The following is a 20375-nucleotide window of genomic DNA, read 5'->3' as shown; positions in this document are numbered from 1 at the left end:
TCCGCCATCCAGACAACCACGATGACGATGACGATCGATGACTTGAGGAAGGCGAGCTCGAACTGCCGCAGTGTCTCGGGTGTTTCGAGTTCGGGGGTCCGGGGAAGGATCTAGATGCACAATACTCATGTCAGCAAATTAACCAAATTTCAAGCTTGGGCGGAGCGAAGCTGGTGGCAGTGCTGAGTGAATCTCCGCCCATTTGGAGTGGCCGGATGCACGGTTGAACCTTCTGTGTGTTTAAAGGCGCGCTTACCGAATACCCCAATGTATGTATGACCGGTCCGTGCATGACGTACAGCGGAAAGCTGATCTTCCCTAGATACTGCATGATAGACCAGCAGAAGACCTTTTCGCGAAGAAATCCCAGACGGCATGTTGACCAGACGATCAGAATCGCCCCGACCGTGGGCCAAAAGCGGTGCATTTGCGTAAAGTGTGGGGGAATGAGGTGCGTGAGCGTGATAAATCCGGGTGTGGCGTGGCCAGCGGCGTCCGGGTAAGACAGTAGAAAGAGCGAGAGAAGGAACGTCGCCGAGTAGGCTATCTTTGAGAAGAGTCTTGACTGCTGCGGTGGAGTCGCAGGAGTCAAGCAGGTGAGGTCCGCCGTCCTCGAGGTCTGGATCATGTCCAACTCTGCGATGGCCATGCCGGCCCAGAATGGCCACAACTCCCATCTGTCCCACGAAACTCCCCAGACCATGAGCGCCGTCAGGGTGGAGATTCGTAGCCTGGTTGACATCCTGGCGACCATGATCTGGGTCAGGAACAAGGCCATGCTGCAGCGAAACTCAGCCGGTATGGTCCACAAGTGTCTATCGAGTTCCACCGAGCCCGCATACAGAGACCAATCAAACACATTGACGAAGATCAGCATCTGCTGCATCCAGTCGGTGAACTGCAACCACGGATTCGGCTGAGTATAGCAATGGTCTTCGCGGAGGGTGCGCATTTGAGCGGCAAAAGTTTCGGTGCGCTTGTAGAGGCTGAGCTGGGCCAGGCATGCCACAAGGAACGTCGACGCGAAACATGGCAGGAACAAGCGCAATGCACGACGGAAGACCGACGAACTCATTGTATTCATCAGTTGCTCGGTATGCCGTGCCCGCATCAGTTTGAGAGGTTTGTAGCTGAGGGCGTAGCCAGAAACAACGAAGAATATTGCAACCATCGGCGGACCCGAGTACAGCAAACGAACCACAGGAAGCCGCAGAAAAGCTTTGTTCCAATTTCCATGCTGAGTCTCACTGTCTGCATCGGGAGTTGCGCCCCACGCGTGGCCGATATCAAAGGTGCCGTACGTCAGATGGCAGATGAAGACGACAAAGGCGGCAAGGCCACGCATGCCGTCGAGAAACGCGGTCGGAGAAGGCTTGTCGGTCTTAGGCTGTCCATGCTGATGTCGTGGCTGAATAAAACTGGGTAGGAAGAGGTGGAATAGTTGCGTTATTGATCTGACGAGGAACCTGAAAGGAAGGCAGGCTGGAGGGACGAGGAACTTGCGAGGCTTCAGCAGCCAAGCAGCGCCTTGAGATATCTCTTCGTCGGGGTAAAAGTCGTGTTTTTCATTCAGGAGACCGACCTGCGAATCGTCGGTGCTGGGTCGTGAAGAGCCACTGCTGGTCGAGCCCATGGTTGTCGACCGAGTCAGTGAACATGTCAGGCACAGGCACAGGCACGAGCAAAGGATACTTCTTGCGATACAAGCAACCAAGAAGACAAACAAAGTGAAGTTGCAACCCAACAACCTCCCACACGAGCAACGTCAGCTACACATACAGTGTCCAGCGGTTTCAGGGATACACGCAAGCCACCTGTGCAACACACATGTCTGATCTGGAGCGAGGGTGGATTGGGATTCTCCACAAAACCCACAGATGTGCAAAGTTGTCAAGGCGATCATTTCGCGTTTGGAAAGGCCTGAGACAGCCGCAACCCACACGATAAATTTGTCCACTGCAGAAACAGCCACCAGGCCACCGATTGGCATGGGGAAGGCGCTGGTCTCGGAGGATTGGGGCCAACAGATGCGTCCCTTTGTCAACACCGAAGCTGGGGAGTCGGGACTTCCCATGTCCTTGCAGGGTTGCAAGGATGAGTGCTCGTCAGTAGCGCTGTTGAAAAGGAGGTGGCGTGTCTTGCAGCAGCGTCAACTGCTATCTCTGATACCTTCACCTGGGCTCCCCGGGAGGGTGCTTTGTTCCTCTGGTGAACATTCTCGACGGTGTCTCCCGCGACGTTTGATTTGACGGCGTCGACAGCAGTTGATGCCGGCAAGGAGACGGACTTCTCTCTACAAGCCGAGATTCGCGACGCATGATGGGCGACGGGGATCAACACGTCGCTGTTTCACATTAGCAAACGCGTCCTGTCACGTGCACCTCCAAGCCTGAGAATGTCAGGTTTGCCGAGAAGCAGCACCCGCCGCTTTTGGCGAGCAGGTGAGACGTGTCGACTTCAAGTTGTTACACATAATGCGATCGCAGTCCGCAGAGAAGCGCTGTCAGTTCCCTGGAGGAAGGCAGTTGGGAATAAGGTGAGGTATTCTACACATAAATGGTTCACAGATGTACAGAGTGAACTCCAAACACTTTCATCTCAAAGCCTCCACGCATTCCTCCGCACAACATCCCCCGTACCAGCGGAGGCAACGGTGCGCACCGACTGGGGCCGTCGAAATTCACAGTCCCGTTGCTTCTCGGGCGCTTTCCTTGACAGCTCACTCAGACGCCACGCACTTGATCCATGATGTCCGTCTCAACAATCGGGCCGTTGTATCTTCCTCGCAGGTGTCCAAAATAGCTTCCCACCCCGATGAGCATGGTTCCTCCCCAGAGCAGGCAGGACCAGTTCATGGTTTGGGGAGTCAAATCGGTCCGCACGGAAGGGAAGAAGCTGAATGTCATCACAATGGCAATCCAGACCAGTCCGAAAACGTTGCAGAAAATGCCCAAGCGTCGGCCCAAGGTCCACGGCCCGTAATGGATGGACGCTGGGTGGAAGAGCTTCTTGTACAACAACAGCAGCATGGGGAGAGTGTAACTGCCCAGATATCCAGACACGACCAGCGAGGCAACCGCGTTGAAAGCGGCGGATGAACCGATGTTGATCAGTCCAAGAAGCAAGGTGATGATGACTGATACCGCAATGGAATATAGCGGCAGCTTGGTCCTTGGCTCAACCCGTGAAATGAACCGTGAGCCAGGCAGACCGTTGTCGCGAGCAAAAGCCCACATCATTCGAGAGGCCGCAGCCAGAACGGCGATCGTGGCAAAGATCATCAACGAAAGGACGATCGCACTCATAGCGGTCGCTCCGCCGGTCGACTTGACGGCCTGGTGGAAGATCTCGATGAATGGAAAGCCCGTGGAAGAGGACAAGGCATTGTCGATGTCGCCGATACAGAACAGGATTGCGATCAGCATGGAGAAACCCATAGTGCCATTCAAGCCGATGGATGCCATCAGTGATTGGGGCACAACCGTCGAAGCATTCTTGATTTCCTCGCTCATGTGGATGGCTCCGTCGGCTCCGATGAAAGCAAAGACGGTGGTGATGAGGCCGACGAAGAAGGACGTTCCCTTGTCGTATCCGCCGTTGTTGAGGTATAGGACAAACACGTCATGGGCGTTGCCATGCGGTGCCAGGTAAACCAGAGTGATGAGGACACCAAAAAAGCCGACAATGTGCACGATCAGCACGGCACCTTCTACCGTGGGAAGCTGTTTGGCCAGGTAGGTGTTGAAGAGCATTGCCAACAAGATAACGGAGTACAGAAGAAGGGTGCCGTGCCATCGCTGGAAGTTGTAGGTGGGATAATTGAGCACGAGGAGACCTTGAATGATGGTGCCGCCGAGGTAAGCTGCTGATGCCAAACAAGCTTGCCACGACAGAACGGATTGCCATCCTGTGATGAAGGAGAGAAAGTTGCGGCAGGATTTGGGCGCGAACAGAAATGTCCAGTGGTACTGACCGCCTGCGGTCGGGGCCCTTGTTAAGCGTCAGCGGCAGAGGACGAGAATTAGATGGCAGAGCAATACTGACATTGAGACCATTTCAGCCAGAGAAGCCACGACAGTGAAATATCCCAGCCAGCAGAACAGATAACCATAAACGAGCCCCGCCGGTCCACCGTCGGTCAACCCGTACACAAAGACGGTCAGGAGACCTTCCCAGGTAATCATCAAGGTGCAGGAGAAGCCGAGCATGCTCATGAAGCCAAAGTTGCGCTGTCGGACGTTAATCAGAGGCTTCTGAGGATATCAGGACGAGACAAGTCTTACCCTTAGTTCTTGTCGTTTGCCCAACCTGGCCATCTCCTCTTCGTCTCGATTGACCGATTCATCACCATGATGGAGAGCACCTTCTGAGGAAGACCCGCTGGAGTAGTGCATCTCAGAGGCAAGTTTACCACCGCTCTTCGTTGCGAAGGTGTCCCTCATCATTGTGGTGTTGTTCAGAGCCAAGAGTCGGGATGCAAACCGTTGGTAATGACTCGCGGAGGTGCAGGATTGCTCTGGCGGGAAAAGAGAGCGTGTGGATGATCGGACGGTTTGCCAAACGGACGTGCTGGTTGAGAGATTCGGTTGACACAAGAACACAACCTGCTCAATCAACGGGGGAGAATGAAGTGTTTCTTTGCCTTGAGGTTTCCAGGCGAAAGGCAGAGCAGAGGCAGCGTCTTCTCCCAGCAGCGGGCCTGGCAAGAACTAAAGAGCCTGGTGAGGGAAAAGGTGTGCAATCCCATGCCAGGGCCGAAGCAATAGCCTGAGTCCTGGCAAGGGGGTTTTGGACTTGCGTTGCATGTGGTCGACGGGATGGCACGCAGCCAGATACGTTACTGCGATGATCGTGTCGGAGACCCAGGGTGGGATGCGGCACAGCACCAGGGGATGCTACTGAGGTGGATCCCTGGACAAGGCTTCGTACAGAGTGGCCGGGGATTTTGTGTCTAGTCAACCCCGTGGCTTGCATACCGAGCAGGGAGTCCGTCGGTTGGTATTTTGGACAGTGGACACGGGGCTGCGCCTGACCAGGGCATGCTAGACTTTCGAGAGTGGTTTCAAGCTTGGAAAGCGAGCGTGATGATGATTGCTCGCTGACATTGCCACCGATACTTCTCGTGCGCCTTACTTCAGCCAGGTCGATTCTGCTCTTTCTCTGACGGCCATGGAGTCTGGACGTGGCTGAAACCAATATCTCCTGCATCACCGTCCTGGTGGAGTGCGGCAAGCTGGCATGGATCTCTCTACTCCTATCCGTACTCCGTACATGTACTACAGAGTACAGAGTAGTGCTCGATGTGATGCCGGTTGCTGCAAAAACATACGTTTCCCTGCGCCTCTAGTATCCTCGGTCCTGTGAAAGAGCCGACGTACGGATAGGCAGGTCGAAATTGAGGAGTGCAGCGCTTGTCCGAGACTAAGGATATGCGAGATGCGAGATGTCGACCCAGGAGAGGCGAGGTGGAAAGGTACGGATCCAAGGTGGAAGCTTGCGTGAAAGCTTGCTGTGATATCGAGGTCTGATGGGCAATCGAATCGACAATCGACAATCCTTGCCAGGCTCAACCTTCCCGCCGCTTCACCGCTTCACCGCTTCATGCCAAACCAAACGGACATACTGGTACTCGTACTGGCAATGGCAACAGCACTCAAGAATTAGTATTAGTGTCCGTTCGGGGTTCGAGCCGATTGGGAGTCGACGGTGATGGACAAGAATGTTTGTGTTTGATGTTGGTTGGTTAGTCGGTTGGTTGTGACTTGGTGTATGGGAAAAATCTACTAGTATCCGGTAAGGTATCTGCACGTCCATTAGGCATGTGATATAATTTAGGTAAAGGTAAAGGTAAAGATGCCGTCTCATTCTAGTCGATCATCTCTCTCTTCTGTACGGAGTACTCGTACAAAACAGGACAGAGTACGGCTTTCGTATATCTGGGATGGTCGGTCGCAGGGAGGGGTGAGGGGGGCCAGACTGAGTCGATTGTTGGCGAAAGAGATAGGATGGTCTGTTTGTGTTTGCTCCATGGTGCATGGTGCATACCATACGTATCTCATCCCGTACGGTAGGTAGCTAGTACCTACCTATCTACCGATCTGACAGCATTGGATATCCCTATCCCTGTGTCTGACTATCTGACAGCATTGGATATCCCTATCCCTGTGTGCCTGCCTACCTGACTCATGTAATATTGAATACTAATTGATCAATGGTGTTGCTTGCTGAAGACGGCAGACATCCTATCCCATCCCACCCTAGCCCATGCCAGCCCAGAAATGAGGATTGGCCTGCCAGGCCTGTGTCAGTGTCTGGACACTGAGTACTCACTCATTCTACACCCTTGCCCTTGCTAGTACGGGCACCCACATACTACAGTTACTGTCACAGTTACAACCGCAACGTTGTTGACAGCTGACTGTTGACAGTTGACAGTTGACAGTTGACACAGACAGACCCAGGTATATTTAGGTGGACCTAGGAATTAGGGCAAACGCAAAACAAAACATACCGCCACTGGCACACATACTATATCCTGCATGCGCTCGAGTCCGCTGTTGTAAGTTGGGGCTGCCATCTGCAATCTGCAATCAACCTGCCAGGATAGAATTAGATAAGACACGGATACAGATTCACAGGACGGAGTGTGATCACAAATAACAGTCCTACTATTACTGCTACTGCACCTAACCCCTGAACCCTGTCGACACACTCTGGAGGCGCCTAAGGCTCTTCATCCCGTGATGGCCTTGACTTATCACACACCGGCCCTTAAGCCCTTAACGCGTCCGGAGTACGGAGGACTTGGAACTGCCGTACACTAGTACGGATACAGGGTTGTTACGAAGGACCGAGGACGGAGTACGGAGTACTCTGTAAGTGAGTACAGATACTATGTAGTACGTACTACGTATTTCACCACTATCTCATCGGAAATGCCGGAGTCGCGCTCGCTTGTTTATGTTTGGGGTCGCGGTCAGGGGGCAGAAGTAAATCAAAGACACTACTTTGGTACATACTCATACAACCTCCGTGACACTCCAAGTGGCCATAGGCATGGGGGATGGTCGTTTGTGATTGCCATGGGACCCAGACCAGAGACTGGGATGCTGCATGCCGCATGCTGCATGGGATGTGGGATGTGAACACACACATGAGACGGCCGAGATCGACCTCTCCAAGTAGAACCTCCCTGCAATGGTGGCGGAAGGTTAAAGGTCGAAGGTCGAACCTCGTCCACCAGCGCAGCAGGAGACAAGACAGCCTGAGCCTGTCGCGGGGACGGTCGACTTGCATATCCGGGGGGCAATGGGCAATCTGGACCCTTTGGGAGAAAGCAGAAACTGTAACTATCTGTACAGCTGAAATGCAGGTGCACTCCCACATGCACCTCAGTCATTGGCCTTCGGCCTCCTTGAAACAGCAAGGCGAGTAGTGGTAGTCCTCCGTACTCAGTACGCGGTAGTCTCTGGATACGTACGTGGGATGGCATGGAGCATGCTCCATGATCGACCAGCATCTGCTGTAAGACCCCGGCTGACGCGGGAGGGCAGGGGATCCTTACGAGTGATCCAATCCGCCTGCACACCCCTTGTCCGGGGAGCTGTCGCCGCCGTCACCCATGCACCAGCGGATGCCGTTTGCTGGGCCCCCGTCCTACCGGACCGGCACATCCATACTTCAACGCACTCCCATGTTGGCTCTGCCGCGCTCTGCTTAGCGGAACGCCCCATGCCAGCCGCAACCCGCGAGCCAGAGCCAAAGTGCAAGCTGCAAGCACGGAGATTTTCAGTCAACAGTCTGCCTCGCTCGTGGCAAGGTCAGGGTTACTGGATTGACTTCAGTGACAGCGGCACATAAGAGGCCTCGGCCTTTGAACTTGTGTAGACTGGACATGTCTGCGACCATGGACTCCGTACCCCGTACTGCGTCCTGTGTAGACAGCCCGGTCAGAAAGGGCAGGCAGACTCACAGGATCCCCTTCGCTGCCCTGATACCATACCAGGCCAACTTATCCTTATCACATTTCATGTTGCGTCGCATCGCATATCATCTAACCCCTTTTATGACCCCAATGTCTGGTCAAGGTCACAACCAGAGTAGTCACCGTTTTCTGATTTGCCTGCTCAGTATCGCTCGCTCTCTCTCTTTCTCTCTGTGACATGGTCGCCGACAAGACCTGTGCTCTCTAATAGACTACATCCACCACCGTCGCATTCTTGTTGTTGAACTGAACTCGTAGCCAGCGAGAGACAGAAGCCGTCCATTGTGCTCGCAACTCCTCCCGAACACCATCTGACAAGAGGATGATGGCGGCTCTTCACTATTGGGTCGTTCGTGTGCCCTTGATTTCTGCAACCCAGAGAGGCCCCATTGTCAACTTGGTATCGTGGATCGCCATGACCACCATGTGCCTGGCCATGGTCACTGTGCTCGGCAGCAAACTCATCGTGCGGAAAAGATTGGTTTGGGCCGACTGCATCCTCATTGCGGCAATGGTGAGTGACACTCGGATTAATCACGATTGGCGCATCGCGTTCTAACATTTCCTTTCGGTCGGCGTCCAGGTCTGTTCCGTTGGATTCACCATTGCCATCAACAGCCAGGTCAGCCACGGACTGGGCTCGAAGCTGTCGACCGTATCTGCCGACGACTACGACGGCTTTCAAAAGGCCGAGTATGCGTGGAACATCTTGTACATCATCAGCCTATCCCTCGGCAAGGGGTCAACGTTGTCGCTCCTGCTGGCTCTGGCGCCGTCCAAAAGCTACCGTATTCCCATGCTGGCCGTCGGTAGTGTCGTCGGTCTCTGGACCCTGACCTCGATCCTGGGCAGCGCGTTCCAGTGTGAGCTTCCACATCCATACCTCGTCACGACCGGCAAATGCTTCGGCCAGAACGGCTTCTGGATCGCCACGGGAGTCGTCGACATCGTGACCGATGTGGCCCTCATGGCTCTGCCCACCTACTTGGTCTACAACCTGCAGCTGCAGAAGCAGAAGAAAATGGCCGTGTGCTTTGCCTTCTCTTTCCGCACCGGCGCCATTGGGTGTACCATATGGCGGCTGTGCGGGCTGCACTTCCTTTTTGATCATACCTCGGATGTCACTTTGCACAGCTGGCTGCCGACGGTTGCCACGATTCTCGAGGTTTTCTGGTGCGTCTTCGCCGCCTGCGTCCCACACCTGCGGCCTTTCATCGACTCCATTCAAGCCGGGTATTTGTCTGGCATGATCCACGAAAGCGACGGCCGCTTCGACTACGGCAACGATAGTTACCTGATGGGCAAGATGGCACAGAGCAAGGCTGCCTCCCAGGTCCGAAGCCAGGCACTCAAAAGCGCTGCCGAGACCAATGTTGACGGCGGCGCGGACCGGCACCGCGCCACTGAGTCCTCCCTTGATCTTCCACGCCAGGGACTTGGTGCCGGCATCGGCCACGCCATCACCAGTTCCAATCGTGTCGTGACCAACACCGTCGCCGGACGCAAGGCTGAAAGAGATAGTCACAACCCGGGTCCCGTCAAGATTAGATCCAGGAGTGAGAGCACCCGCTCCGACGGCGCAGGCAGCCAAGGCAGCGACGGTAGCAAGGCCATGATCATCAAGACTACAAAGGAATGGAGCGTGAGCTACCAGGATGCTTGATCGGGCCAGCAGCGTGACTCATCGTCGGTGGTTTCGAGCGTGGTCTCAGGTGCTAGGTTCTCATCGACCAGCGAGGCAATTGTTTCGTGCATGCACCAAGCCATCATTTGTTGGAAACCAGGGCCAGCCTTGGGAAGTGGACAATGTAGGTGCTTACTACTGTATGGTAGAATAGTACTGAGAGCTGTTGATATGACAAGGGGACAGCCCAGAGACGGAGAGGTACCTAGGGGACGACGCCAGCGATTGAGCCCCTGAAGGAGTTGGTATAGATGCTTCACAAGCGCCTGTAGATATTTCGGGAGTGTGGTAGCCGAGAATCACTATGATTGGGCTGAGGCTCTTTTGACCGTCCCTAGCCAGGCACCAGGTAACGGCAGATGCTACGTCACCGACCGAAAACCCGAATCCAGATCTCGAAGGAAGTTCCCCGGCCGAAGAAAAAAGTTCCAGACCGCTGTTATACGTAGATCGTGGGTCGTTGAGTCACGCGATTCCTTGAAAAGAAATAATGGGTCGGAGGATTTGCGTGGTGTGACAATAATACCTCGAGAACTGGGGCGTTGTGTAAGCATGCTCCACGTGATTGAACCTCGTGTCACTGCTCCGGACAAGCGTACCGAGATGATGCATCCATCACGAACAATCCGAGGAATAGATATCTATCAGATCCTTCTGGCTGGACTCGAGCCCTCTGGCGCTGTGTGTGGTGGAATCTATTGAAGAGCGCGCCAGGCACCGAAATCCGCCTGTCACATTAGTTCGATCGAAGTCACCCACTTTTGAATACCTCACCTAGGCTGAGAATTGGGCAGGTGGCCGAGCTTCACTGCCCCAGAACATCCAAGAGGGAGATCACGGACTTCCGTCGCGGCGACCCGTTCTCATATGGGACTATAGTACGCAGCTGAGCAGCTGTGGAAGGTTGCACGGCGCCGTAAATCATGGCAGGCAACACGCGGAGCAAAGAACATGAGGTTCTCGGAAGGTCAATGCTGCCCCGGGCGTGGGGGAGAGGGACCGGAGGCTCTTTGGTGAACTGAACTGGGGAAGATACAGCGGCGGTTTGTTCGGGGGAAGAGCACTCGTGAAAGTAGAACTTACGACGATAGCAAAATCAAAAGCCTAGCTGTGTCACCTGCTTGCTGGATTTTGTGTTGACTTCCTGAACGTCGTTGATTGATATTGAAGAATACTTTCGTAGCCACGAAGTCTAGACGGCAGCCTGAGAAGAGATGTCCAAGTAGCCGCCACCATAGCTGACCTAGAAGCGACCCGACGGATTGATGGGTGTTGAAGTTTCGAGCAACGCATCAAGATAGCCCGGTCATTTGGTCGTAAGAAGATCATCACGTCAAACGTGCTCGAGAGTATCCTGTCCATCTGCTGCGTTAACTGTTGTGAACCCTGCCTTCTTTCTTTTGCTCAGCACTCAGACCGTCAAAGTTGTACACTGGTGCTGTTGGACTAGAAGCTCGACAGGGCGAATAGCCGGAGTCACCCATGGTCACGGTCGAGACGGAGGAGGTCAGCGTCGTCTCATCAAGAGAATTGACCTAAAGTAAGCATACGACATTGTGCACCTGTCACCGGGACAAGTCGACCAGCAACAAGTGTTACCAGAGCGGTCCAGATTAATCAATATTGGTACGTACCTGTACTCTGGACTCTACGGGGACCACTCCGTAGTGATCACCACAGTAAGATTATGAGCCTCACGCGATAGTACCGTCCAAGCCGGTGGAGTTGCCAGGTCGACTGGGTTCTAGTGACGGTTGCTGTCCAATGTGACAGCGGATATAACGGTGCACAGAGGTTGTTCTCGAACACTAGCGGAAGACTTTTTTTTAAGCATCAGGTGACTAGCCAAGCCACCCGACTGTTGCAGCCAGAATTCTCCGCAGGTGCGCCGCTGGCGTCACCTTTCCCTCCACCCTCCACCTTTTGTGCCTCTTCTCTTCCCCTGAGACCCTGGACGCAGGACGCTGGATGCTGGATGCTGGCATTCTCCGAAACTCACTTCACTTCGCGCGGCTAAGAATCCATCGACCGAGGCACAAATCACTCCGCTGACTCAACTAACTTTGGACGCAACTCCTGTCGATGGTTGATTGATGAGATGAGCAGGACCACATGTTACAAGGTCTGGGCCCCGGGTCTAGTATCTGCTACTCTGTAATAGTCTGCCCCTGTCAGCTGGTTATACTACTGGTATGAGCTTTGTATTGATCAGTTCCCAGTTCCCCCAGCTGCCTGCTTGGGCAAGAGCTCAGGCCCCAGGCCTGCTTCCTCCCGCTGCTCTCTAGGGTTCGGTGTACACCTCGCTAGAAAGGTACACCTGGCTCTCGGATTCGCTTCGCAGGAAACATATCCCCACGGGGCAAAAGATAGATGAACGAGCATGGAATTTTCTGCCCCGGTTCTCGGTCAGGGCTGCGATGCAACCCTGGTCGTCATTGGGTCAAATGATCATGATTCCGAGTTGCTGACAAGCCCCAGATCAGTAATAATGATGTGTGCATTATGCTGGGATGTCCAGTCCGCCGCGTTCCGGTAGGCCCGAGGGGGTAGCCTCGAATGTTCGAGGTCGACTGGACTGTATACTAGAGTACCGATCCAGAGAAAAATCGCTTCACACCACCGATCTGTCATGGCGCATTCAAGCTCAAGCCTATCACTAGCTTGCTGGGCGGTCAATGCTTTGCCTCATAGTTCCAGATCCATCGGCTGGCTATTGCGGCGTTCCTCGGTATCCACAGTTGCAATACCACGATACATCCGGAGTACTAGGTCGTATGTACCTCACCCCGTGATGGTGGGCCTGAGGCCAGAGAGCCTCGCTCCACGTCACACACAAACAGATTCGTCCCATCCGCGGACCTCCGCCGTTGTTCGAGGTAACATAACGAGACAAATCGTGCACGTGTGATGCCATGATTTGCTCTAGCGGAGGGCTGACCGGGAGTATAAGGTCCATGCCCTCGCTCACCCAAGGTCTTCCAACTGGATCTCAACTTCAACACAAAGTTTGATTGAATCAACATCATAACAAAGACATGGGCTTTCTCAAGGCCCCTAAACCAAAGCTGACGCGTGAGTCGCTCGGCCTCACCAACACAGTCAGATATGACAAATACGATCCGCGCAATGGCCAGGCAGACGCCGAGGCGAGAAAGTCGCTGGCCGGCCTGGACTACTCGCCCCTGAAACGAGTAACCTGGGAGTCGTTCTGGATGGGCATTCTCATCTCAATGGGCGGCTTCATCTTCGGCTACGACACTGGCCAGATTAGCGGCTTCCTGGCGATGCCAGATTTCCTGGAGAGATTTGGTCAGCATCACAGCGATGGCACCGCATACTTCAGCAACGTCCGGTCAGGCCTCATCGTGGCATTGGTGTGTTCACATGTCCCTTCCCCGCTTGGTTTGCTAGGCTAATGCTTCCATAGCTTTCAATCGGTACCTTGATCGGTGCTCTGGTTGCTGCTCCTATTGCCGATCTTATTGGCAGAAGGTTGAGCGTCACCTTTTGGTGTATCATCTTCTGTGTCGGCAACATCGTCATGATCTCTTCGGATCACCATTGGTACCAGATGATGATGGGCAGATGGAACGCTGGCCTCGGTGTCGGCGCTTTGTCCCTGCTGGTGCCCATGTATATGGGTATGCACCAAATCCTAGCCAACCCATTCATTTCCTCCTGCTGACTTGTTGCAGCTGAAACCGCCCCCCGTCATATCCGTGGTGCTCTGATTAGCACATATCAGCTCTTTGTAAGTCCCAAACTCAAAGTTCCCACCGTAACTGTGGGCGCTGTTGGCTAACCTGTGTCGAATAGATCACTCTTGGAATCTTCTTCGCTTCCTGCGTCAACTTCGGCACTTACGAACATCAACGTGACAACTCTGGATCGTGGAGAATTCCGATGGGTGTTGGCTTTGTCTGGCCTATCATCCTCGGTGTCGGCATCCTCTTCTTCCCCGATACGCCACGTTACCTCTACCGCAAAGGCAGAGTAGAAGAAGCCAAGCAGGTCATGTATAAGGTCTACGGTGCGCCCCCGAACCACTACAGCGTCCACCTCGAATCGGAGGAGATTGCACTCCAACTCCGGGCCGAAGCAGCACAGGAAGGTGTCGTCAGGGAATGGCTCCACATGTTCACTGCGCCCAAGATGTTTTACCGTATCTGCCTCGGCGTTCTTTTGCAGATGTTCCAGCAGTTGACCGGTGCCAATTACTTCTTCTACTACGGTACGGTGATTTTCAAGGCCACCGGCATCAACAACTCCTTCGTCACCCAGATGATTCTGAACGGCATCAACTTCGGCACCACCTTCTACGGCCTATACATCGTCGAGCACTATGGTCGTCGGAAGTCCCTCATTGTGGGCGGCCTCTGGATGTTCATGATGTTCATGATCTTTGCCAGCGTCGGTCATTTCTCCCTGAACCGTGACGACCCCCAGTCCACTGAATCGAGTGGCACTGCCATGATCGTCATTGCCGCATTTTTCATCTTTGGTTTTGCGACAACCTGGGGCCCTATGATCTGGACCATCTGCGGCGAACTGTATCCTTCTCGCTATCGTGCCAAGGCTATGGCGTTGTCGACGGCCTCCAACTGGTTCTGGAACTTCTTGATCGCATTCTTTACCCCCTTCATCACGCACGACATTGACTTCCTGTACGGCTACGTCTTCGCAGGCTGCAACCTTGTCGGTGTGCTTCTGGTCTATTTCTTCGTTATGGAAGGCCAGGGTCGGACTCTGGAAGAGATTGATACCATGTATCTCCTCGGCGTCAAGCCCTGGAAGAGTTCGTCCTGGGTAGCCCCGCCCCCGGAGGAGATCGCTGCGATCCGAAGAGCAGCCGGAACCCATGAAGATGTTGCTGAGGCTGGAGAAGCTGCAACCAGCTCGACTGCCAATGGCAATGCTAATGCAAACGCCGATGTTGGTCGCGACAGCGCTGACAACGCCAAGGCAGAAAAGGACGCAGAGCACGGCGAGCAATTGTGAACGCTACAGCCTCTGCGGCGTGGCTTGACACATGACGGACAACAGAAAAGCAATGCGCAGTTTTGTGCGCAAAGCAGAAAGGAAAGAAGAGATAGAGGTGTAATGAGTTGGGAACGAATGGGGACGACAAGAGCTTGGGATGGGAAACGAGGCGAGTGGACCTCGTCCGACACCCTCCCACTGGAGAAACGATACCCACGCATCCATCACGATCGTTACGACAGTTCCTTACAACATGTCTGATACAGATATGTGAACTGTGTACATCTAAGTAGTTATTACTACCTAATGATAATATGGAAATTAAAATCTAATATGGTCGCGTTCTTTTTACTTTTCCGCGACCCTGTGAAGCAAAACAAGGAAATGGCAGCCATAGCCTTGCCTTGTGGTCGAGTACGCTCGACTCGCCCAGCAACGTGTATTAGACCGTGTAACGAGCTCCGTTTTTGGATGGAGCGATTTATCGTGTACACAGCATATCCCGTCTCCAACGTCACAGTCAAGATATTGGTAGCCACACAGCGCTGGCTGTGGCTGTGGCTGTGGCCCCAAAGGCATCACGTAGTCTTTCTCCTACAGCGTGCCATTTGAGCCTGCACTCGTCATGTCTTTCTTCCTCCTTTTCATGCTGCTGCTGCTGCTGCTTCAAGTCGGCCACTGTGCCACTCGAGCTCGGGTTGGATTCATTGCGGCGCCGGGCGAGGGTGCACGTAGAGTTGGACTCCGGGCAATGCGACAGTATCGCCCACCCGGTTGAAAGGTGTCATGGTGAAGGCTCTTGCTCCTCCTCTTACCTAGCTAGCTCGTCGCTGGCGTGCGGGCGTGCGGGCAGGCAGGATCCCGAGCGATGTTATCAACGCGGGATGTTGGAAGACCAGGCCTGGCCATACTTTCAGCGCAATGCGGGAGAGATTGAGATGAGTTCAGTAGGACGGTTAGGATACTGTTTCAAGTCACTGTTCAGAGCAAGCCCTAGCCCTCGTTATTGTGCCACCCAGCCCAGTTCGGGATCTGTGTGCTTGGTTGCAATACATCAAGCTAAAAGAAGTCAAGTTCATGCTCAGGTTGCACAGAAACAGATGAATGAATCAATTCAATAGAGGGCTCGGAGGTCGCAGGCAGCGGCGGCTGGCCCGGAGACACATATATTATTACTTCTTGGAATTATGCATGTGCCGCTTGGCTGCCAGCACATCACCAAGCACGACGGCCGCCACCCCCGGTTCATTGCTATCTAAGTTTCAATGGCTTGGATCTTCGTCGCAGAAGATTCTCCTTGAGCGGCAGTAGATCAGGTCAGTTGATTTTGATTTTTCAGACAACCTCTGCTCGCACCTGCTCCCCGTCTTGGGTGTATGTCGGACGAGGGTTGAGCACGTGTATCAGTTGACCAAAGCTGAGTTTGATAGCGAACTGATCTCGGTGTCGAAGCTAGCAGTGAGCAGCCGGCCAGCAGCCAGCCAGCAGCAGCAGCGAATAGACGGAACCTGACCGGAGGGCAGAGGGCCAACATCATGCCCTTCAAAAGCGCCTTCTCGGCCATCAAATCCCAGTTGAAAGACTTACACCAAGAGGGCCAGAGACTCTTCAATGAGCACTCGCAGTCTCAGCCGCCACAGCAGTACCAACCTCAACCTCAGTCTCAATCTCAACCCCCGCCGCAGTCACAGCCATACCATTCCTATCCTGGGCCAGGCTATGTATACCAGCAACAGCCGCCGAATCTTTACCCCGGACAACAAGCACAGCAAGCACATCCTTCCTACTACCAGGGCGGGGTTCATCAACAACAACAACAACAGCATGCCCCGCCCCTAGTCCCTCAAGGCACGCATCCCAACAACGCCGGACCGGCAGTGTACTGGCAACCGCGTTTCGATCCTTCGATTCCCGTCAGTGTCGAGTGGGAGCAGAAGGTGGGCAACGAAGGCTGGGGGAACGACGAGAAGCAGTACTATACGAACGAGCCGGCGAATTCCTTCTAGTAAGTCCTCCTTCGGGTCCGGGTCTGCCGCGTTCGCCTTCCCTATGTGGATATCCAGGATGTATTCGAAAGATATTCCTCCCATTCATGATCGAGCTGAGGTCCATCTACGATTGGAGTCTGTCTTTTCCACTCGTACACATACAAGTCAGCAGTTCGTTCTGTGTTCTGTTACTGACCAGCCATGTGTAGCACTCCGAACCATCTGCTCGTGCTCCGGGCCATTTCACAGCCGCGTCAGCCGGACCCGGCGAAGAAATACACGTCGGCACGCCTCGTGTCGCGACAACGGCTGGGCCGGTCGCGCGGTAGCCTGGTGGCGACGCTGACCCTGCCCTGCGGACCGGGGCTCTGGCCGGCCTTCTGGCTGCTGCCGGCCGAGCCCTTCAGCTGGCCGACGGACGGCGAGGTCGACATTGCCGAGACCTGGAACAGCACTTACGTCAACCACTCGTGCCTGCACTGGGGCCACTACGTGCCGCAAGACCTGAACAAGCACCGCGTCTGCGAGTCCGTCCTGCCGGGCCTCCAGCAACGCCGACCCGTGCGGTTCGAGTTTGCGTGGCAGCAGGACGAAAATGAGAACGGCACTGGCCGGCTGCTGTGGTGGATCGACGGCCGCGCCGTGATGAAAAACACCATCCCACAGGGAATCAGGCGCCTGGCCGATTTCACCGTCATCCTCAACATCGCCATGGCCGGCCAGGTGTGTCAAGGCCAAGAACCGCCCGAGGGCGCGTACGATTTCGTCGTGCACGACTTGAAGATGCAGGATACCCCGGACGGTGGTTGGGGCCGGTTCGATAGCGACTGGAGCTGGGTTAAGGAGGGGGAGGTGCGATTTTAGTAGATACAGATAGAGATACACACAGATATACAGATACACACACACATACACATGTATATACATACATGTATACATATTATCACGGTTGACCTAAACTGTTACACCATGACAGCCGCCAAAAAGGAGAAGGCCACTTGGTTATATTACCAGCACACACACACACACATACACACACACACATACACACACACACACACACACACACACACACACATTTATTTTTTGTTATCACTTGAGGTTACTAGATTTCGTAAAGATCTCGTAAAAATACGACACAACAATGAACTAGTTATTGGTAAGCATCTACCTACATGTCAATTATAGACTACCTGATACGGAAGATAGTAGATAATTTTAATTAGGTATGGGTATGAATACGGTATGCTATGCTGGCATATCTATCTCCGTATCTTCCTTTCAACACTTTGGCACTTTCAACCTATTTTCTCAAGCCTGTGTGTAGAGCAAGCAGAGCAAGCAGAGCAAGCAGAGAATATACCAGACATCAAGGTAGACCCAGCCATGACCACCTCAGGTAACTACATCAACGACAAGCGAAACGCAACAAGATGCAGCATGATGCAGTATCAATCCGGCAGTATAATGCAGGATCCATATCCCGTTTTCTATCTAGCCCGCTTGATACAGAACCGGCCCGCTCCAAACGTACGGATTGACCAGGCTGAGGTTGAAGGGCGTGACATAGGGATTATGCGAGACGATGGAGATGAAGATAGTTCCATTGGCCGCAGGGTCGCCGGCAAAGGTGCTCATGTTGGGCTGGACGGCTGAGGCGGTGTTGGCGGCGAGACTGACGTTGACCAGCGGCACGTAGGTGGCGTTGAGCTGCGACACGAACATGGCATAGCGAGGCTGGTCGGCCAGAGGCGAGCGGCTGGTGACATAGCTGTTGTTGGGGCCGACGGGCTCGCCGACACTACCCCAGGCGAAATGGACGGGCCGGCCCGGGTACGAGAGAGGGATGGAGCGGTTCTGGCTGATGGCTGGCGCGCAGTCGGACGAGCCCGTCGCGTTGAGGCATTGGTTGCTGGCGGCAATGTCGCTGCTGTTCAGGGGGTTCGAGCCCGTGCCTGCCTGAGCCGCGCCCAGGTTGGGGTTTGTCTTTGCTGGATTCGGCTGGTTCAGAACCGTAAGCGAAGGGAAGTTTTGCCACGCCAGCCGCGTCGTGTTCGCTGGGCAGCTCGAGATATATGGTGCCAGCAATGTCCAGGCCCAGCTCTGCGGACAGCCCACTTCGAACCAGACCGGCATGGGAAATAGACCGTCGAATTGGCGGAAGATCATCTGTTGTCGGGCTTCGGTGCTGATGGATTGGAGCAGCAGAGTGGCGGATTCGCGGGAATCCAAGTGGCCCAGGAAGCCGTAGACTCCAGACTCGCCGAACCGCGTCAACTTCTGGCAGAAATCGATAAACTCTCGCACCGTGGTGAAGGGATAGTTGTATGTGCACTGAGGCGGGGCGGCAGGACCGAGGATGTTGCTCAGCAGAGTCGCATGGCCGGCTTCCTGGTCTGCCATGAACTCGATCAGAAATCGATCCTGGGCGGTGAGACCGGCAGCCTCGAAGTCCTGGACGGAGAATGTGGCCAGTCCGTAGTGGAAAAGGTCGAGCTCGATCCACTCTTGGTAGAGGGCCAAGGTGAGAGACTCGTAGTCGAAGTCAGACAGCGGGTGGTAGTACGGAGTGGTTCCATTCACCCCCTGACCGCCGGCAGGTTGGTAGGGCACCGGCATGTACGAAGCCTGCAGCTTGCCATTGTTGTTGGTGTAGGTGACAACAGGCGCACCAGCAGGCGCGATCGACTGAGCGGTCGCCGGGGCGGACAAGGCGCCCGTGACGGTCGGCGTGCCGGAGAACGGTCCATGGGAGGTCGGTCCAGTCACCTCGGAACTCCGGACCGGCGGGATAGGGCCACTGAGCGGAGTGAGAGTGACCTGGGGGGCGGCCGCTGCGAGCGCGCCCAAGCCGAGAAAAAGACCGACGTAGGGATGCATGGGTTTGACGTTGTGGGAGGCCGGAGACAGGAATGTGAGAGACAGGAACGTGAGAAACACACCATTTGCTTTTCTGACACGGTCAAGAGATATACCTCATGAGAGCCGGGGGGAGGGAGGGGCAAGGATCGGGGCACAAGAGCAGATACATGACCTCACGAGTACTCACTCATTTGTCACTCACTCACTCCCTGGCGAGCAGAGGTCGAGATTTTCACCGTGGTTGAACATTCTCGCTGAAGTTCAGCCTGGCTGGGATCATGATGGGATCTCGGGACGTGTCCGGATGCAGCGCCCGTCCAGGACCTCCGCAGAGGGATGACCATTTCCCATTCCCGTTGGTGGTGACGCACTCTATGATGCGTTCCCCGGGAGTCTTGGAAGGTGGTAGCTAGCTGGTAACTGGTAGTACGGAGTTCACTGTCCTGTCCTCAATACTGGAGCCGTAAGGTAATATAGTCGAGTCGCACACAACTGAAATACCTAACATGGCGTAGGAAGTCGAAGCAATGCTGTTGGATGGAAGAGGCATGAGGATGGTGGGAAGACCAGGCAGGTTGTCATCATGACGTTGTACGGCGCCTCTGGATAAGTTTTCCACCCCGACAGGCACACGCTCACACACATAGAAGTCGACCAGGATAGCTGTTGGGTAACGGACACCCTGTACTCCGTACTCCGTACTCTGTGCTCTGCATCCGGACACATACCAGGTCAGGTACCTAGGTACCTAGATAGACATGCTGTGTAATAGTAGAATAGTAGTTAGTACATGATGCGTGCATCCGTGATACTTTGTAGATAGGTGACTGGCTCTCGGGAGCTGCGGAGAGCTGATGATGACGAGTGCCGGCTGCCG

At 54.4% G+C, this 20375-nt stretch overlaps 7 protein-coding genes across 7 annotated transcripts; 4 read left to right on the top strand and 3 right to left on the bottom strand.

Moving 5' to 3' along the window:
• Positions 1-130: 130 nt before the first annotated feature.
• A1O3_03520 (uncharacterized protein) lies at positions 131-1633 on the bottom strand (the record flags this gene model as incomplete). Its single annotated transcript, XM_007733656.1, has 1 exon — positions 131-1633. One exon carries the CDS (start codon positions 1631-1633, stop codon positions 131-133), a length of 1503 nt encoding a protein of 500 aa, XP_007731846.1.
• A 1090-nt stretch (positions 1634-2723) lies between these two features.
• Positions 2724-4445, bottom strand: A1O3_03519 (uncharacterized protein; the record flags this gene model as incomplete). Its single annotated transcript, XM_007733655.1, has 3 exons — positions 2724-3990; positions 4045-4229; positions 4284-4445. The coding sequence occupies 3 exons, from the start codon at positions 4443-4445 to the stop codon at positions 2724-2726; spliced, it is 1614 nt and encodes a 537-aa protein (XP_007731845.1).
• Positions 4446-8399: 3954 nt separating this feature from the next.
• Positions 8400-9647, top strand: A1O3_03518 (uncharacterized protein; the record flags this gene model as incomplete). The annotated part of the gene is made up of 2 exons (XM_007733654.1): positions 8400-8498; positions 8568-9647. 2 exons carry the CDS (start codon positions 8400-8402, stop codon positions 9645-9647), a joined length of 1179 nt encoding a protein of 392 aa, XP_007731844.1.
• A 3056-nt stretch (positions 9648-12703) lies between these two features.
• A1O3_03517 (MFS transporter, SP family, sugar:H+ symporter) lies at positions 12704-14666 on the top strand (the record flags this gene model as incomplete). The annotated part of the gene is made up of 4 exons (XM_007733653.1): positions 12704-13042; positions 13096-13309; positions 13364-13419; positions 13485-14666. 4 exons carry the CDS (start codon positions 12704-12706, stop codon positions 14664-14666), a joined length of 1791 nt encoding a protein of 596 aa, XP_007731843.1.
• A 1517-nt stretch (positions 14667-16183) lies between these two features.
• Positions 16184-16654, top strand: A1O3_03516 (uncharacterized protein; the record flags this gene model as incomplete). The annotated part of the gene is made up of 1 exon (XM_007733652.1): positions 16184-16654. The coding sequence occupies one exon, from the start codon at positions 16184-16186 to the stop codon at positions 16652-16654; it is 471 nt and encodes a 156-aa protein (XP_007731842.1).
• A 183-nt stretch (positions 16655-16837) lies between these two features.
• Positions 16838-17500, top strand: A1O3_03515 (uncharacterized protein; the record flags this gene model as incomplete). The annotated part of the gene is made up of 1 exon (XM_007733651.1): positions 16838-17500. The coding sequence occupies one exon, from the start codon at positions 16838-16840 to the stop codon at positions 17498-17500; it is 663 nt and encodes a 220-aa protein (XP_007731841.1).
• Positions 17501-18130: 630 nt separating this feature from the next.
• Positions 18131-19516, bottom strand: A1O3_03514 (uncharacterized protein; the record flags this gene model as incomplete). The annotated part of the gene is made up of 1 exon (XM_007733650.1): positions 18131-19516. One exon carries the CDS (start codon positions 19514-19516, stop codon positions 18131-18133), a length of 1386 nt encoding a protein of 461 aa, XP_007731840.1.
• Between the last annotated feature and the right edge of the window lie 859 nt (positions 19517-20375).

The sequence above is a fragment of the Capronia epimyces genome (assembly GCF_000585565.1).
Source record: "Capronia epimyces CBS 606.96 chromosome Unknown aczIQ-supercont1.3, whole genome shotgun sequence".
In the NCBI taxonomy this organism is placed as follows: Eukaryota; Fungi; Ascomycota; class Eurotiomycetes; order Chaetothyriales; family Herpotrichiellaceae; genus Capronia; species Capronia epimyces.
Note: the sequence above shows the minus strand (reverse complement) of the source record. Positions and strands in the feature narration are given on the sequence as shown.